The sequence below is a fragment of the Bombus impatiens genome, unplaced genomic scaffold (genome assembly GCF_000188095.3).
Source record: "Bombus impatiens unplaced genomic scaffold, BIMP_2.2 scf_0739, whole genome shotgun sequence".
In the NCBI taxonomy this organism is placed as follows: Eukaryota; Metazoa; Arthropoda; class Insecta; order Hymenoptera; family Apidae; genus Bombus; species Bombus impatiens.
Genome location: NT_177158.1, coordinates 237,890 through 252,963, shown reverse-complemented (window position 1 = coordinate 252,963; position 15,074 = coordinate 237,890). Strand labels below are relative to the sequence as shown.

Here is a 15,074-nt window from a genome sequence, read left to right as displayed (position 1 = left end):
AATTGAATGAAAAATCGTACATGTTAGTTGAAAATATTTAGCGAGAAATTACCTGGCTCTTCTTTTTCGCCGGGGCAAATATCTCTAGCGCATATAACCTCGAGTTCGAGCGTTCCCTTGCTTAGGCAGAAACCCAGTTTTACCTCGCCATTTTGACCTCCTAAAATCCATGAAAAATTCACACAATTGATCCAAAGTTTCTCACAAGGGAACCTTCTTCGATAAATTCATTGTTTCTCCTTTCCGTGACAAATTTTGTATTGAAATATTGATACGATTACGATTTACGAAGAAAAGAGAAATGAAAGATTATTTCGAAAATCGAGTTGAAATTCTCGACATCTGTATTTAGTAAATCATCAAATTATTTACCAGCTATCATCTTGAATCCCTTTGGTGGCACCTGTCCGCGACCCAGCTTTGCGTCAACGCCATTTTCGTTTCTCATCGGCTGACTAAATGTAAAAGAGAACAGAAAAGCAAAGAGAGATTAATATTCCGTGAAATCGAACAAAAGCTACGCGAGTGTACGTTAGGGTAGGTCTAAAAAATATGAGAATAAAGTACTAGAGTACTAGCAAGCTAAAAGCTAGGGAACTAATAGACTAACACTAAAAAGTGAAGTCCACTTTACAATTTCATCGTTTTTATCGTTTGTGCTAGATGTTAGAGAAAGAGGGGAGGGGGTAGAGTGTGCATCTGTAAAGTAAATAGCATTAGATTACTTAACTATGTAGTATAGTATAATAAAGTATTCATGTTGCATTTTCGTGTCATTTATGACGATCGTCAATTTTGAAAATCATACTATTAAATTCACGTTGCTAGTTTAACGACTGCTTTATGACATTTTTTCATGCTCGAAGAACTTTTTATGGAAATACCACAATTATGTAGCTTTAAAATCGTTGAAGTAAATGACGATATTTTCCCTTTTCTTTTAATAACACAAATAAGCTGAATAACTCATTGAGCAGTTAATTAATATACATTCTGCAGTGAAAAATAATATATTATTATAGGAATAATTAAAATCATTTTAAAGAATTGCTTAGTTTAAAACTGAGATACTGTATTAATTTACGTGAGAAATTACAATTTTCAATCTGTTATCATACAATTAATAATACAAAAATGAAAATAATCTGGAACAATGCATAATTATCATAATACCACGTTACTGACATTAATTATGATTTATAATGTAGCAAGAACTTTTACCCTGTTAGAAGAATTTATAATTCTGTAATAAGAATTTAATTTGAAACCTTTAGAGAATTATACAAAGGTTATCCCTGTTAATATTATAGCATGGAGATAATAATTTCAGTTCGTTCGATATTTGTGAAATGAGAGAAAACGAAACCGTGGTAGCAACTTTTAATATTTGCATTCAAATTGTTCGAAAATTATAATCAAATTATTATAAGAAAATACTGGATTTTGTTTTAACCTGGCTGAGATCGTATTATTTATAGAAAGAAACAGATTTATTAGATATTTATTTCCAGGAAGTATTTAAAAATATAACAAATATATTTAGAAAGTGATACAGAAAAATTTACTGTCACTAGATCTCGAGTAATTTTTTATAAAAATTTCAACTATCTTCCGCTCCACTAAAGAAACAGATACAGTTAAACGGAGGTCATAGTTTTTAGTTATATATTTCTTATAGTCAGCGATACTTACCTCCACTTTTCTTCCTCTTCTGATTCACTGTTGCGATCGTAAAACCTCTCCGGAATATTCATGACGCTGTCTTTGCGCTCACCCCGCCCTGCGAGTTAGAGAAAAATATTTCCTTTCTGTGACCTGTGTATTTCGCGATTGCCCGCCCAGCAACCTGCATGTCGTGTGATTTACTTTTCCGGGTGTAACACGTTGATCTTCTTTCCTTTTTCTTTTTTGTTCCCTTGCTATTTTTCAAAGGAGAGAAAGAATTATTTCTATCGTTTGCATCTCTTTTCTCATGGCCGTGCGCAATATCACGCAGATTGCCGGACAGTCGTTGCTCGAAATCCATTTTATGCATACTGGATCTGGCTGTCTACTCGGGGGGTTCATACTTTTCCAACAAAGCCTTACGTTTCACAATCAACGAAGCACCCAAATTATATCAAGTATCCTCGAAATGGTAAAGCATATTTCTAACTGTGCGCACTTATATCTTGTTTGTGACATGTAGAGTAAATAATGAGATTGAAATGTCGAGTAATTACAGAGTGCTTATCAAGTATTTATAGAGTTGGTTCAACTTTTAAACGAATACGCAACTCTTACAGGAGATGCTACTTTTCGAGATAATAAAATGTTGTCGAACGAAAGTCGAGGCTTTCGTTAATTACACGGAGCAACTGGGGATAAATGGCTATTAATATTTCCATACGACTTGCTAATTTTCTACGTATAAAAATAGTACGGTTCAAAGTTATCTGTAATCCTTAAAAAGTAACGTTATTACCTCATACACATGAATGAGAGGAAAATTTGGAAAAAATTCGAAGATTATAAGTTGTGCCACTATAGTTGTAAATGAGTGGTGTGCAGGGTAGATGATGTAAGGATTCTAAATTTGCCACATCAGCATCTACGTACATCCATAGATAATAATCGATAAGAATAATGCATCTAATGGTATTACGTTTTATCGGTGAAAAATAAGGTAGATCTGTTTTAAATTACTAGTGTACTATTAAAAGAAGGTATAAGAAGAAAGCATCGAGAGATAAATTCAAGATTAGGACGACAAACCACAATGAAGCCTACTTACGGTTTTCTTAGCTACGTGTTGCAAAACTCTAGCTAAGAATGGAACAGGTACGTCAATTGTAGCTATTTCTTGAACATCTACGGAATTATCGTTATTACAAAGTTGGCATTGCTATCACGAATTACTAACTACCGTGTCTATCGGGCCTACTAATCCTACGCGAAGATATATTCAGGTACAATATTTTAGAATGATGATAGGAGACACGTAAGACACTTATGCAGTCAGTCTTTCGATCCAGTAACATTAATCATATAATATCGTCTTCTATGTAATAAAAATCGGAGATTTTATTCGTAAAGTATTAATTTTTTCACGTTGAACTTGCATCTTTCAATTACGTTCACGATTAAATAAACTTTGAGAACTAAATTAAAGCAGTTAGTTTTCCGATCCAGCAACATTAATCATATAGAATGAAGTAATAAATTTGTTCGCGAAATATCAACTGTCTCAGATTAAAGTTACTGTATCTTCTAATACTTTTCGTCGTTAAATGAACTTTGAGAACTAATAGATTCCATTATTTTGTGCAAATATTATATCGTTTATTATTCTCTCTGTTGTGTGCAACGTATATAGCAGATTATTATTAGTTTCCGAAGGAATGCTAAATGACGCGCATGAATTTTTTTATTAAATTTTATCGTTTTTCGTTCCTATTTAAATGTTACACAAGTATCGATGTTTAATTGTTAGCGTTCAGTAACAGTAGTGTTTCGCTAGATATCTGACAAACATGTCAGAAATCTGTCATCAAGCATGTTTGGTACGAATACCGATAGTCTGGTTGGAATCTATTGGAAGATTATGGTAGGATTGAAATTAATAGGTCAATTTGTGGCATGTTTGATGATCAAAGTAGTAAGCTACAGACGTATCTCTTTGCATTATCATCTAATTCAAAGAATTTAATTTATAATGGGAATTTCCTGTACTTCATTAGCGAAGAAATTAAACTATACGAAATGGTTAGAAAAATTTTACACTTTTATATAAAGTTTTATATAGAAATTGAAATTTTTATAAAATGATACATTATCGTTATGACGTCGTTTCTTTCGCGGCATATAAATAATACCAACATTTATTTCGCACGAACTCTTATATCGCATCCTTTTCCTTACTATATGGAATCAAGTAGTATAGGTCGATCATTAGTGGAACACAAACGAGTAGCAGCTGTCGTCACCTAGCGTTCTACTATTATTTAAATGTATTACTTTCCGCTTTATTTTCTTCTACATATTTTTCACGTCCAACGAGAACAGATTTTCTTCATAAAATTCTTATGAATATTCACGAACATATTTTCGCAACAAACAAATTTCCGCTCTCAAAGTGCATTCAAAAACATATCGAAGATCAGTTTTCCTTACCATGGTTGTAGACATAGCAACGAGTGGTTAGCGATCAACTTAACTATCGCTAATATTACAATACTAAGCGAGCATTTAAAATCTAAATATAAAGCGCTACTGCGAGCAGGCAGAGGATCGGCGTAATAAAAGTAAAAAAAATGAACAGGAGTAGAATTACATACTACGCAATTTACGAGTTTCCTACAAATATACCTTGACAAAAAATTTATTGAATGCAGGGTGCCTTTAGATATTGGAGCACACTTACATTTAAGACAACGTTTCGAGCAAAACACAATAATCCGTGGGAACATTTGAAGCAGTCCCATTCTCATTTCTTTCTCAACGTTTTCGTTATAATAGGACCTTCCCCGTTGAGAGGCAATATTCAAACAATGTAAAAGTAACAATGGAAAAAGATAAAATACGTTGCCTCCTTAAACTTTCCTTCCGAGTATAAGTTATAAAAAGAACATCGATTACGATCTTTCACGGTCTTAAAAAAAGGAAAAAAAAACAGAAAGAAAAGACACGTCTATTATTACAGTTAAAGAAAAGTAGGAAGAGATAAACGTAGAACGAAATAGGAGAAGAAAAGGGAACAAGGACGTTAAAATATAACAGAGAATGGGAAATAACGTTTGCGTTTAGCCGGAATAGGCAAACAGATAAAGAAACGGATAGGCAAGGCAAACGTGTCGGCAAATAGGCAGAGAGTGGAACGAAGAAGGGAAGGAATAGAAAGATGGATAGAACGAGACTAGTGGAAAATAGAATGGAATAGAATAGAGAGAGAGAGAGAGAGAGAGAGAAAGCGAGAAAATGTATCTTACCGGAAGCCCGTGACGGTGGTCCACAGTGTCCTGTGGTTATTTATCGAGGTGGTATGGAGTGCGGCAGTGGGAAGGAGGCCGAGTTACCGGTCCTCGGAGATACAGGCTCGCACTGCCACACAGTAACCGTTGGGACTACGCACGCTGTTGTCGTTGATCGATGATGTTGTGGTTGGTCGGTCGATCGAGCCCACGATTCGTCGTCGATCGGGGTGTCGGGATGGTGACGATGGCCGATGGCGTTTCGACCGAGCGAACCGAGCATTTTGATCGACCGTGTACGCATGTCAGAGATTGCCGGACGGTGCCGACCGAGAAAGGAGATCAAGAAAATGAACAAAGAGAGAAAATTGACAGAGCACACGCGCGGCGTTCTTCGTCAGCGGATCATGAGAGAAGACGAACACTCAGTATATAGTGGAGAACACGATCAGCGCATAGCTTTTGGCACTTGGCGTTTGATGGTTTCAACGTAAACGAGGAACCAGGCCTGATGAGGTGTGGTATACAGGTTTTAGATTGTTACTTTTTGTTTGTTTGTTTGTTTGTTTGTTTTTGAACATGTCGAGAAAACTCACAAAGAGTGGCGTGCAAAGGCACACATATGAAGGAACATCGGGAGCTAGAGCGGGAGAGAAGAAACCAAGGCGTGATCGATTGCGTTCATCGATCGATCCTTCTCCTCTCCTCCATCCGCTTTCGACCTCCTCCGTTCGTAAATTCCTTTTCAACTTTGCTCAAGTTAGCCTTTTTTTTTGCCAATCACTTTGTTTCTCGGCCTTGTCGGATGATATTAGGTCGTTGGTGTCTCAGGCTGGCACAGGCGGAACGAGTACTCAGCGACAGGCAACAGCGGCGCAACAGCGATCGCACAGAGATGAGCATAGAGCACAGATCATTGCGACGAATGAACTTTTGGAAATGCCAGCTTCTCCAATGAATAGATAGACAGACAGACAGAGGTAGGATGACGCGATTTAGCACTGTCCGAACGCGAAACGTCCGGCTCGTTCTAGCCGATCGCACTTTCCATATTGTTAGCGAGTGACTCGCTTGTTCCGAACGATCAATCCCTTTCGAAGCTCGGTTAACTTTGAATTATCGCAAAACACGACAGAATTATCTTTGGCTCGAGTGAATCGACGTCCAAGTTTTCATTCTTCCAAATTACATCGGTATGTACGTATATATATATATGTATATATGTACACACACACACATAGATATATACATATACATGGAAGAAAGTTTTCTCATTTTTCGGATCATGTTATGGTACGTGTAGCTGATTATCACGATATCGATGCCGCGTTAACAACAAAACGATCAAGTAATAAATATCTGTATAATTTGTAACCAAGTTTACGCCAAACGCAATTAAAATTTCTGTCATGTGTGTCGAACAAAATAAAGATGAATTGCGTTTAAAACAAATCATAAGAGACCTCTGACACCAATTTCCGCTGATATTGTTCGATGATCTATAGTCAATGAAAGCACTGAATCGTCATGGGTATGTGTTTCAAATTAAGAGAACCGGGGAAAATAAATAGCGAAACGTTCTATACAGGCTAAATCATTATACTGGTCCTTTCAGATAGTTACCGTTACAATAGACGTTAATGCTTCAGAAATCTTTATAATTTTTTGTTCTATCGATGCGTCAAAGAACGCAAGGCTCCCTTCCAGGCCGATCCGTTTCCGGCTCGATTAATTTTATCTTGCTACCATACGAACGAGAAGAACGGGGGCTAACTTGGACGAAAAAATTGTTAGAATACTTGTTCGCTCGGTCAAATCGCGCGATATCGATGGGACGTGATTACACGAAGGCACACGGAAAGGAGAAAGTAGAGAAACAAATAGACGTGTGAAGTAAAACGAGTGAGAGGGAGGAAGAAACATGATATATCGCACAGAAAACACATATAAGTGTAAGATAATAAAGGCTTGTGAATGATATATGGAAAAATGCACAAAAATGTACACATACGATACGGACTTACACATATATTTATATATGTACAATAATAATTTTCATCGAAACTATCACTCTTATGTTCTTTTGCGCAGAGAACAAGAAATTTGGTTTTCAGTCAATAGACAAGTTGGTTTGGCTGAAAAGCGTAGGAAATTTATCTTCGTTCGTTAGAAATCTCATTCTCAGAAATTTATCTCCTCTAACTTGCTATCGATAGTTTAACATGTGATCCTATATCCTAAGAGATTTATTTTTACCTACTTTTTATCGATATTCTACGATACAGTACTATTCTCAACTTTATAGATAATATAATAATATTTCAACTGCACCTACGTACACGCACTGAAAGACAAGTTTCTCAGAGATATTTTCTACCCACAGCTCGAAATCTTGTCTTAACACGTAACAAGAAGAAAAAGACGCAGTCGCAGCTTTTATGTTCCAATAATCAATCGTCTCTAACGAAACGCGGCTTCCACGTAGCAGAAATCGTATCGAATTGAATGAGATCGGATTAAGTCGAATGATGGCGCCCGATAATCATTCTAGCCCGTCTAATTCAGTTTACCTTGTCTCTACACTCTACACGGATACATGTACGTCCGTGCACATACATTTATTCGCATGCGTACGATACGCACGGCGCCGGCCGACGTGGAAGATTCGATCTGCTGATCGGCTGGTGGACGAGGATGGATCGAGCCGACCGACGATCCAACGATCGAGAACGGTGGTGGTGAGAAAATAAGAGAGACAAAGACGAAAGAATATAGAAATAAATCGACGAGCGGGTGAAAGACAGTCAAACAGATATAGACAGACGGACAGACAGGCAAACAATCGCATGGATGAATGAACGAACTGACGGACGGACGAACGAATGGTTAGGCGAAATGATGGCCAAAAGAGAAGCAACGTATCCATACTCACGGCTCTCGCGCCTTTTGTCTCCTGTGAGACTCATCGTCCTGCCAAGCTCTCTCTTGGCCGCTTTCAATGATCGTAGACCTTCTAAAATTTCTTCGGGATCCCTCATCGGCCTGGTGAACGAGCTCCGTCGTCGATCCCGATTGTAGTGCACTATATTCGGCATATCGGCTTCTCCCATGCTTCCGCCTGGAAAATCGAATGTCACATTTTGTAAATTCATTGAAGATTTTATAGAAGCGAACGCCGATTTTTGGAAAATTTTAGAGAATCAGTGACATAGCACAATATGAATATCATTGTTAGATGACTGATATTTATGCGGGTTCATATTTGGATAAAATGTATAATTTGGTTAAATTCGTGTTAGGGAGTAACCTAAACACGAGGAACTTCTTTTTGGCAGAATAGTATTACTTAATGGAGGATATTTGGTTTATACAGAATCGGTAAAAATGGTTAATTAATTTTTAAAATATAAATTACTTAGATAGAGTTAAATTAGTAATTCTAACTTATAAAATACACGTTCCTGATTTGTCCTCTTTTGCTTGTAATATTGTAAAATTTTCATGTTCGTATACGATGAAACACTCATGTAAATTGAAATACATCTCCGTAGATATTTCAAATGTTTGATAAAAGAATATTAATCATTCAGAATATTACTGTTTTTTAATACATAATATTAAACATTAGGTAGAATTTTTCTAATCTGTTGAAGCAATATTATTTTACGTAATATTTCAATGTATAAAATCAAGCACTGAAAATCGTTTTATGTTAACAAGATTCATAGTTAATAATGCTTTGAAAATACTCGTAGTTCATGAAAGTACTTGAAAGACCGACATCGAAAATTAGTTATAAAATTAGTTTAGCTTGTAAGCTTCCGTGCACTTTGAAGTAAGTATTCAGAAATTGAGTAGATCGAAACGAATTAGCGAAGTCCAAGGATAATTATGAAATCGTAGACACTGCAAATACAATTTTCTCGTTCGAGAACAAGGACATCAACGAAGAGAAGTGCCATGGATGACCTAAAATTTCTACGACGATATCTCGTCTTGTTGGAAGTTTGATTTTCAACCCTGACCCAGTTTTTATAACATATAATGCCGAAGTCAAACAAGCTTGATTCGGTTTGATCTAGATCCAACAGGTTTGTTATTCTGTTTGTTATTCTCTTCTCAAGGGGTGTTTAGCGAATAAAACATTATTTGTATTATCGTGAAATTTTTAAAAAGAAACGACAGTATCTAGAACGTTAGTATCTTTGAAGCATGATGGAATTCTTATTAAATAAATTAGAAATAAGTATCTTATGAATTATTCAATTATTTATAATTGCTACGATTGAACAGAAGTATATACTTCAAAAAAAAATTGCACGTTATACAAATTCATAAGGACTTTTCATTCAATAGGGACTTTTGTTCTTCACAACATTCTTTGTAAATTGAATAGTCACAATTTTGTAATGCGAAAATCTTCTTTCAAATAATAAAATAGCATGCGAATTTTAAATTTACTGGAAACTCCTCCACCTTTCTGAACTTTGAGATGTAGTCCGGTGACATTTTATTTCACTTTCTATATTTTATGGATGTAGCGAGAACTTTCGATACAGAAATAAAAAGATTGAAACGCCAACGAATATTCAGTGAAATACTGAGAACTGGGAAATAATGGTCTCTTGTTCAGCCTTTAGATTACAATGTATGTTCTCACATTTATATTTGACTTTTTCCAGATATCGACGTTTCCATTATCTACTTGCGTTTCACACATATTTGTTTCCTGATAGCGTTCCACTGTTCATAAGAATGAATATTGTACAATACAGAAATTACAAGAATTTATTCAATGCATTTATTGCTATTTATAATTTTTCAATTTCATGGAGAAACATGGCAATGTATACGTAATAGCAGTATTTAAAAATCTTATAAACATGTTCTTTGTAACTTAAGTTACGCTTATAACAGATGTCACATAACTGTGAAATTTATAACTTCTTTGCCATATTTATACATTCCCTTTAATCGATTGATTTACAAATATTATGTCCATTCGTGGAATCAGGTAGTTGGAGCGGTAGCTGATTAAAAATCACATAGTACATGTAAAGCTTTTGAAGCCTATAGAGGTAGAAGCCTTATTTATAGATCCGAGAAATAATTTAAATTATAAATTAAACGCGATGCAAACGTTCTGCTTACTAGATGAATACTTAGAGTTTTAGAAATTCTCAAAAATAGCTCCACACGTCTGTGTCATAATCTTAGGCAACTGAATAGATTAGGAACACGCTAGGACCGAACATACGCTAAAACTGCAAAAAAATCGATACAAATAAAAAACCGAATCCAATTCGATATACAGAAGCGCAAAAATTGAACAACAGTTTGTTACAATTTTCTGAATTCGTATAACATGATCTGTTTGTTGATTTTTATATGTGCCATATTAGCGAATACTTGCAATTTTGCTGAATTATATGCTTCAACAGCAGTCTTATCACGTAAAACATTTTGGACCTGTACGGTTAGGCTATTGGAACTTATGTATGTACAGACATAAAAGAACCAATGAACGTGCACTTACGTTTACTGTCGGTGCCGCCTTGGCTTTGGAAACTGCTTCTTCGGCTGCCGGGCAACGATCTACTGTAATCCCTGTTAAGTTCGTACGGTTCGACTTCTAACTGTTCTGATTGGCTGGAACCTCTTCTAGAATTTGCATGCCAAGCGTGATCCGGGTGAAGGTAACCGAGCTCCGGACTTCCGCTGTCGCTTTGTGTATCGTCACTGTAGCTTCTTTCGCGCAGTTCCGTCTTTCGCAGTAACCTTTGGGCAATTTCCATTGAAAGAGAGCCACGGGGAGAACAGTACGGCGATTTGCTTGCGCGAAGGCCGCGAGGATCTTCTAGCCGATACCTGCAAACGATTCCATTTCGTTCGTGAGTTGTCTCATAGATTGTTCTTATGTACGGTATGAAGCTTAAATTACTGCAATTTTAGAAGATACGAGAAAGTAGCGCACTATTTTTTTATGCTAAAATATTGCTAAAATGCTTAATACGGTATTTTGGATATCATCCGTACGCTGTGCGTTTTTGAACATTTCTTTTCCTTTATATGTATAAACATTCGGAATGAAAATTACATTATCTATTATACGAGTTACCAGATATTAAATCGTACTCGTAATTTATTTAACAGGAATATTTTCTAAGATGTAACGATGAAACTCGCGAATATAAAACAATAAAAATGAAACGAACGAATTATATCGTTACAGATGGCTTTAAATTGCAACTAATATATGTCGCGGAGAAGGTAACCGTGTCTTTTATTTCTCGTGAAAAATACTTACCAAACAGCTCTATCGTTTTCGAGAGCTCGCTGTAAATCAACGCTGCATTCGCCGAGAAAAACGTTATCGCCATCGGGACAGAAATCCCAGAGAGTTACTTCGATTGCTCGCTTCATCAAACTTTCTCCATCGACTCCGGAGAAGAGCAATGTTGCATTCCAAATTGGCTTTTGACTTGGCTCCGCGACCGCGGTTTTCAAAGTAATTTGATCAGCACTGAAATGTATATGTAATACCGAGCCATTGATATCGCGGTCGAATATACCAAGAAACGAATTTACAATAGAAAAAATATGCAAGAAAGCACGGAACTATTTGATTATTTCGAAAAGAGAACGAAAGTTAAGGAAGTATGGAATATTGCCCGCATTCACTCCACATCATCCGACTTCCATTTATTTAGATCGTTACAGAATCATTTGAATGGAAAAAGGTTCAAAGCCTATGAAGGAGTTCGAGATTATTTCTCGTTGAGGTAACAAAGCCTCGGTTAACAAGAGATTGAGAAGCTTATGAAACGTTAGCAAATAATAATAGAGATCGTTACAACCGAGATTGTACAGACTGGAAATTTACTGATATAGTGTATCATCCTGTAAACATAATACAGAAATAGCTTCTGTAAATACGTAGCTAAATATACGAATATGCTTGGTAATTCATTTATTATTTAGATAAAATTACTCGCTTCCTTACAGCATTATCTTTTACGAATGACAATTAATAAGATAAAGCGCAAAGTAATCGTTCAGAAAGTCGTGCAAAAGATTGTTCACCAAAATTTTAGTAGATTGATATACTATTTAGCAAAAACGTAGTATCAACAGAGTTTTTGTAAACGCATGATTAAAGTAAGTACGTAGCTGAAAACGTACATAGTTGCAATAGTGGCAAATGATCCAGTTAACCTTCGTCTGGTTAAAAACCCTATTTCTACTAGTTATTATTTATAAGATAAACAAGTCTATAGTAGATTTCGTTTGTAATTATTGTGCCAATGAAAGTTCATTATGTCTTCTCAAATAAACTCTCACCAAATTGGGACTAGAACCAATTTAGCATAGGCTTCCGGTAGTGTACCGTATCCCGTGTCTTCTCTGGGGCACAAGTCGTCTGCCATGAAAACAGAAACGATCAACTCCTTGCGATCCGCTTCGTAGGAAACTTGAATCTGTACCCGGCCTGTCACTTGCTTCTCTTTCGCGATTTGTTCCTAAAATAGAGGAGAGGAAGATGAAGATCCGCCGCTTCTAACGACGACGATCAATAAGACTAATGGCGAGTCTACGAATGAACAAAGACGCGATCTCCGTTTCCGTGAAATCGAAATCGTAGACCCGATATCATGACAATCGGATCAGCTTCGCAGAGCATAAGAAAGATTAGTCGAAAGATCGAGCGTCTATGTTACACGCGTATCTCCTACGTGAAAATTAGAAAGCGGATTCATTCTCTCATGCAGAAGCGACTTGTGAAGAAATAGTTGTGAGTAAGGCAAAAACGAACAAGAGCGAGCAAACTATGTGTGTGATGCACATAGTACAGATTGTTGTGAAGATCGTGTGAAGATTATAATTGCGCGAGAGCCGCGTTTATGTTTAACAACTATAGCTACGAGAGCACGGTAGCATGATATCAGTGATGAACAACATACATAGTCGCTACATTTTTCTGTAAAATAATTTTCATTATTTTTTATTTACTTTGCTGCATTTTATAGATAAGAGATGAAAATATTTGTTACATGCAGTGATTAATTCTGTCGTTAAATGCTTCGTTATATATAGAAATGTATTCAGGGTAAGAAGAATTTTTTTCTAATAAGAAAGAAATTTTTATATGATACGCGGAGGACAATTTTAGATATTTCTAGTTTCTTAAGTGGAATTGCTATTAAATTGATGCCCGAGTTTAAAGCCTGCGGTTATCTGAAAAATAGTAACTATAAGTAATTCTGCAAATACAAAGAAAAATTATGAAAAATGAAACGTTTCACAATAAGTTTTCTGTACGAACTTTGTAACAGACGTTTCTAGGTTGAGATAGATTCACAGGTGGTCACTGGGGTGGCTTTTCGTAGCGGCAAAGTTAATATGTGCAAATGGAATTCGAGAATAGGGTGAAACGTATAAAATAAAAGAAAACTGTCCGCTGTGAAACGTATTTTGTATGCATTTTCTACATTGAAAAACATATTTCCTCGCAGTATCTGTCTGTATCTTTTTCTGACCTTTTTGGATATAAAAATTACATTAGATTGTACAAAGCTGAAACACTTAAAAAAGACATAGCAATTCCATTTAAAATTCATTGTACTTTGTATCCTGTGTAGCCAATTTTGTGTCAATAATATTATAATCACAAAAATTAACATTTTTTTAAAAATTATGTTAGAATTTCAACGATATTACCATTTTTCTACACATTCTACTCAAACTTACGATTTGATCTCAAAATTTAATCAATGTTCTTAATTCTACCAAGGCATGCAACATGCTAAATCACAAAGATATCCTGAATACATCCATGAAAACGTTTCAAAAGTGCTTTTGAAAAATATCTTCGTCAGACATTTTACCATTGAAAATACAAACTTTGCTCCTTGTTCTCGTATAATCCAAGCTACGATATAGCGAGATTGTAAATTATTGCACGATAAGCGATATTGATTAGTGTCACGGCGACACCGGTGTCGCTTTTTTATCTTCCAGAAAATCTCTGAAATTTTCGTTCCAATAATCGAAACAGCCGTAACTCTCACTACGCCATGTCATAGCCCGAATTATAATTATTTAAACTCGTCGTATCCCGTTCTAATTTTAAGTAGCAAGAGAACTATTATTCAGGAATTATTCAACATCCAATTAAACGATCATTGTGCATCACTGATCTGTACGATACAGCCAAGAAAAAGGTTCGTTTCCTTCGATCGCAACAAATGGACGTCAGTTCGCATTTCCTGATTTCCCGCTCCTCTTCCGATCCATTGGTCGTTGACGAATTCCTCTTCGTTCTTATCGTCTCATCTCGTTCCTACCGTTTCCTTCTCTCAATTTTCTTGTATCTTGTGAATAAGGCAACGTTGATTTGGATTCTTTGCCTTCTCTTCCCGCACGTACCGTTTTCCCGGACTGTACGTCTGCTTTTTACGTCTATTTAACGCGTTCAATGAACTACGCAAGCGAGGTGTGCGTGTGGTCGCGGCGCTTTTTCGGCCTTAAAGTTTCCATTGACGTGCAGTCGACGCTCGAGCGGGACACAGAGTAGCGCAAACGCAACGAACGGAAGCGAAAAAATGATCGGCCGTCAAAGGACAGTTCTGTGAAATTTCGATGAAATTTTGCTTACTCCGAAAATTTTACGGTTTTTACATCGCTTGATTTTTTCGTCGCATAAAAGGTCAACGCGATTCAATTTTCGTGCCTCTTTCCGGTCGTCTTTTTTAACAACCAACGCGTTCAAAGGTTACGCAAAAACGGCGACGAACGATACCGTGATCGTAAGCACGTATTTTCACGCTTATTTTACATTCGATTTGGCGAACACCTTTAAAGCCGAAGCAGAGTCGCGAGAGAAGCGTTGGTGTTGTATGTGCAAGGCTACGATCCTTCTCGCATACGCTTTCCCTTGTTATCGTCGTTAAACATGCGTTTCGAAACTACAAAAGGTTACGGAAATTGAGACGTTCAATGTAGTTTTTCTAGTTACGTTGAAATATCTAAGAAGACATCGCGAAGCTTTGCATTCTATTTCCAATTATTTTTCACTTGTCAATTAAAATAGAAATAAAAGATGTTTTCGTATCATCAGAAAGAATT

At 36.2% G+C, this 15,074-nt stretch overlaps 1 protein-coding gene and 1 long non-coding RNA gene across 11 annotated transcripts in view; one reads left to right on the top strand and one right to left on the bottom strand.

Moving 5' to 3' along the window:
• The window catches only part of LOC117151112, a 157,055-nt gene that overhangs the window by 10,998 nt on the left and 130,983 nt on the right, over nucleotides 1-15,074 (top strand). The window lies entirely within an intron of this gene.
• The window catches only part of LOC100745508 (regulating synaptic membrane exocytosis protein 1), a 150,009-nt gene that overhangs the window by 8,947 nt on the left and 125,988 nt on the right, over nucleotides 1-15,074 (bottom strand). For 5 of the 9 annotated variants that reach the window (XM_033322972.1, XM_033322973.1, XM_012390206.3 and 2 more), the window contains 7 exons: nucleotides 12,291-12,469; nucleotides 11,257-11,472; nucleotides 10,486-10,817; nucleotides 7,882-8,067; nucleotides 1,693-1,780; nucleotides 373-455; nucleotides 53-160 (listed from right to left, as the gene is read on the bottom strand). In XM_033322972.1, coding sequence (XP_033178863.1) covers nucleotides 53-160; nucleotides 373-455; nucleotides 1,693-1,780; nucleotides 7,882-8,067; nucleotides 10,486-10,817; nucleotides 11,257-11,472; nucleotides 12,291-12,469 — 1,192 coding nt within the window. Of the gene's footprint in view, nucleotides 1-52; nucleotides 161-372; nucleotides 456-1,692; nucleotides 1,781-1,898; nucleotides 4,631-4,967; nucleotides 5,112-7,881; nucleotides 8,068-10,485; nucleotides 10,818-11,256; nucleotides 11,473-12,290; nucleotides 12,470-15,074 lie in introns of those variants that run through there. The other 4 variants (XR_004462446.1, XM_033322974.1, XM_033322975.1 and 1 more) reach the window with 4 other exon arrangements.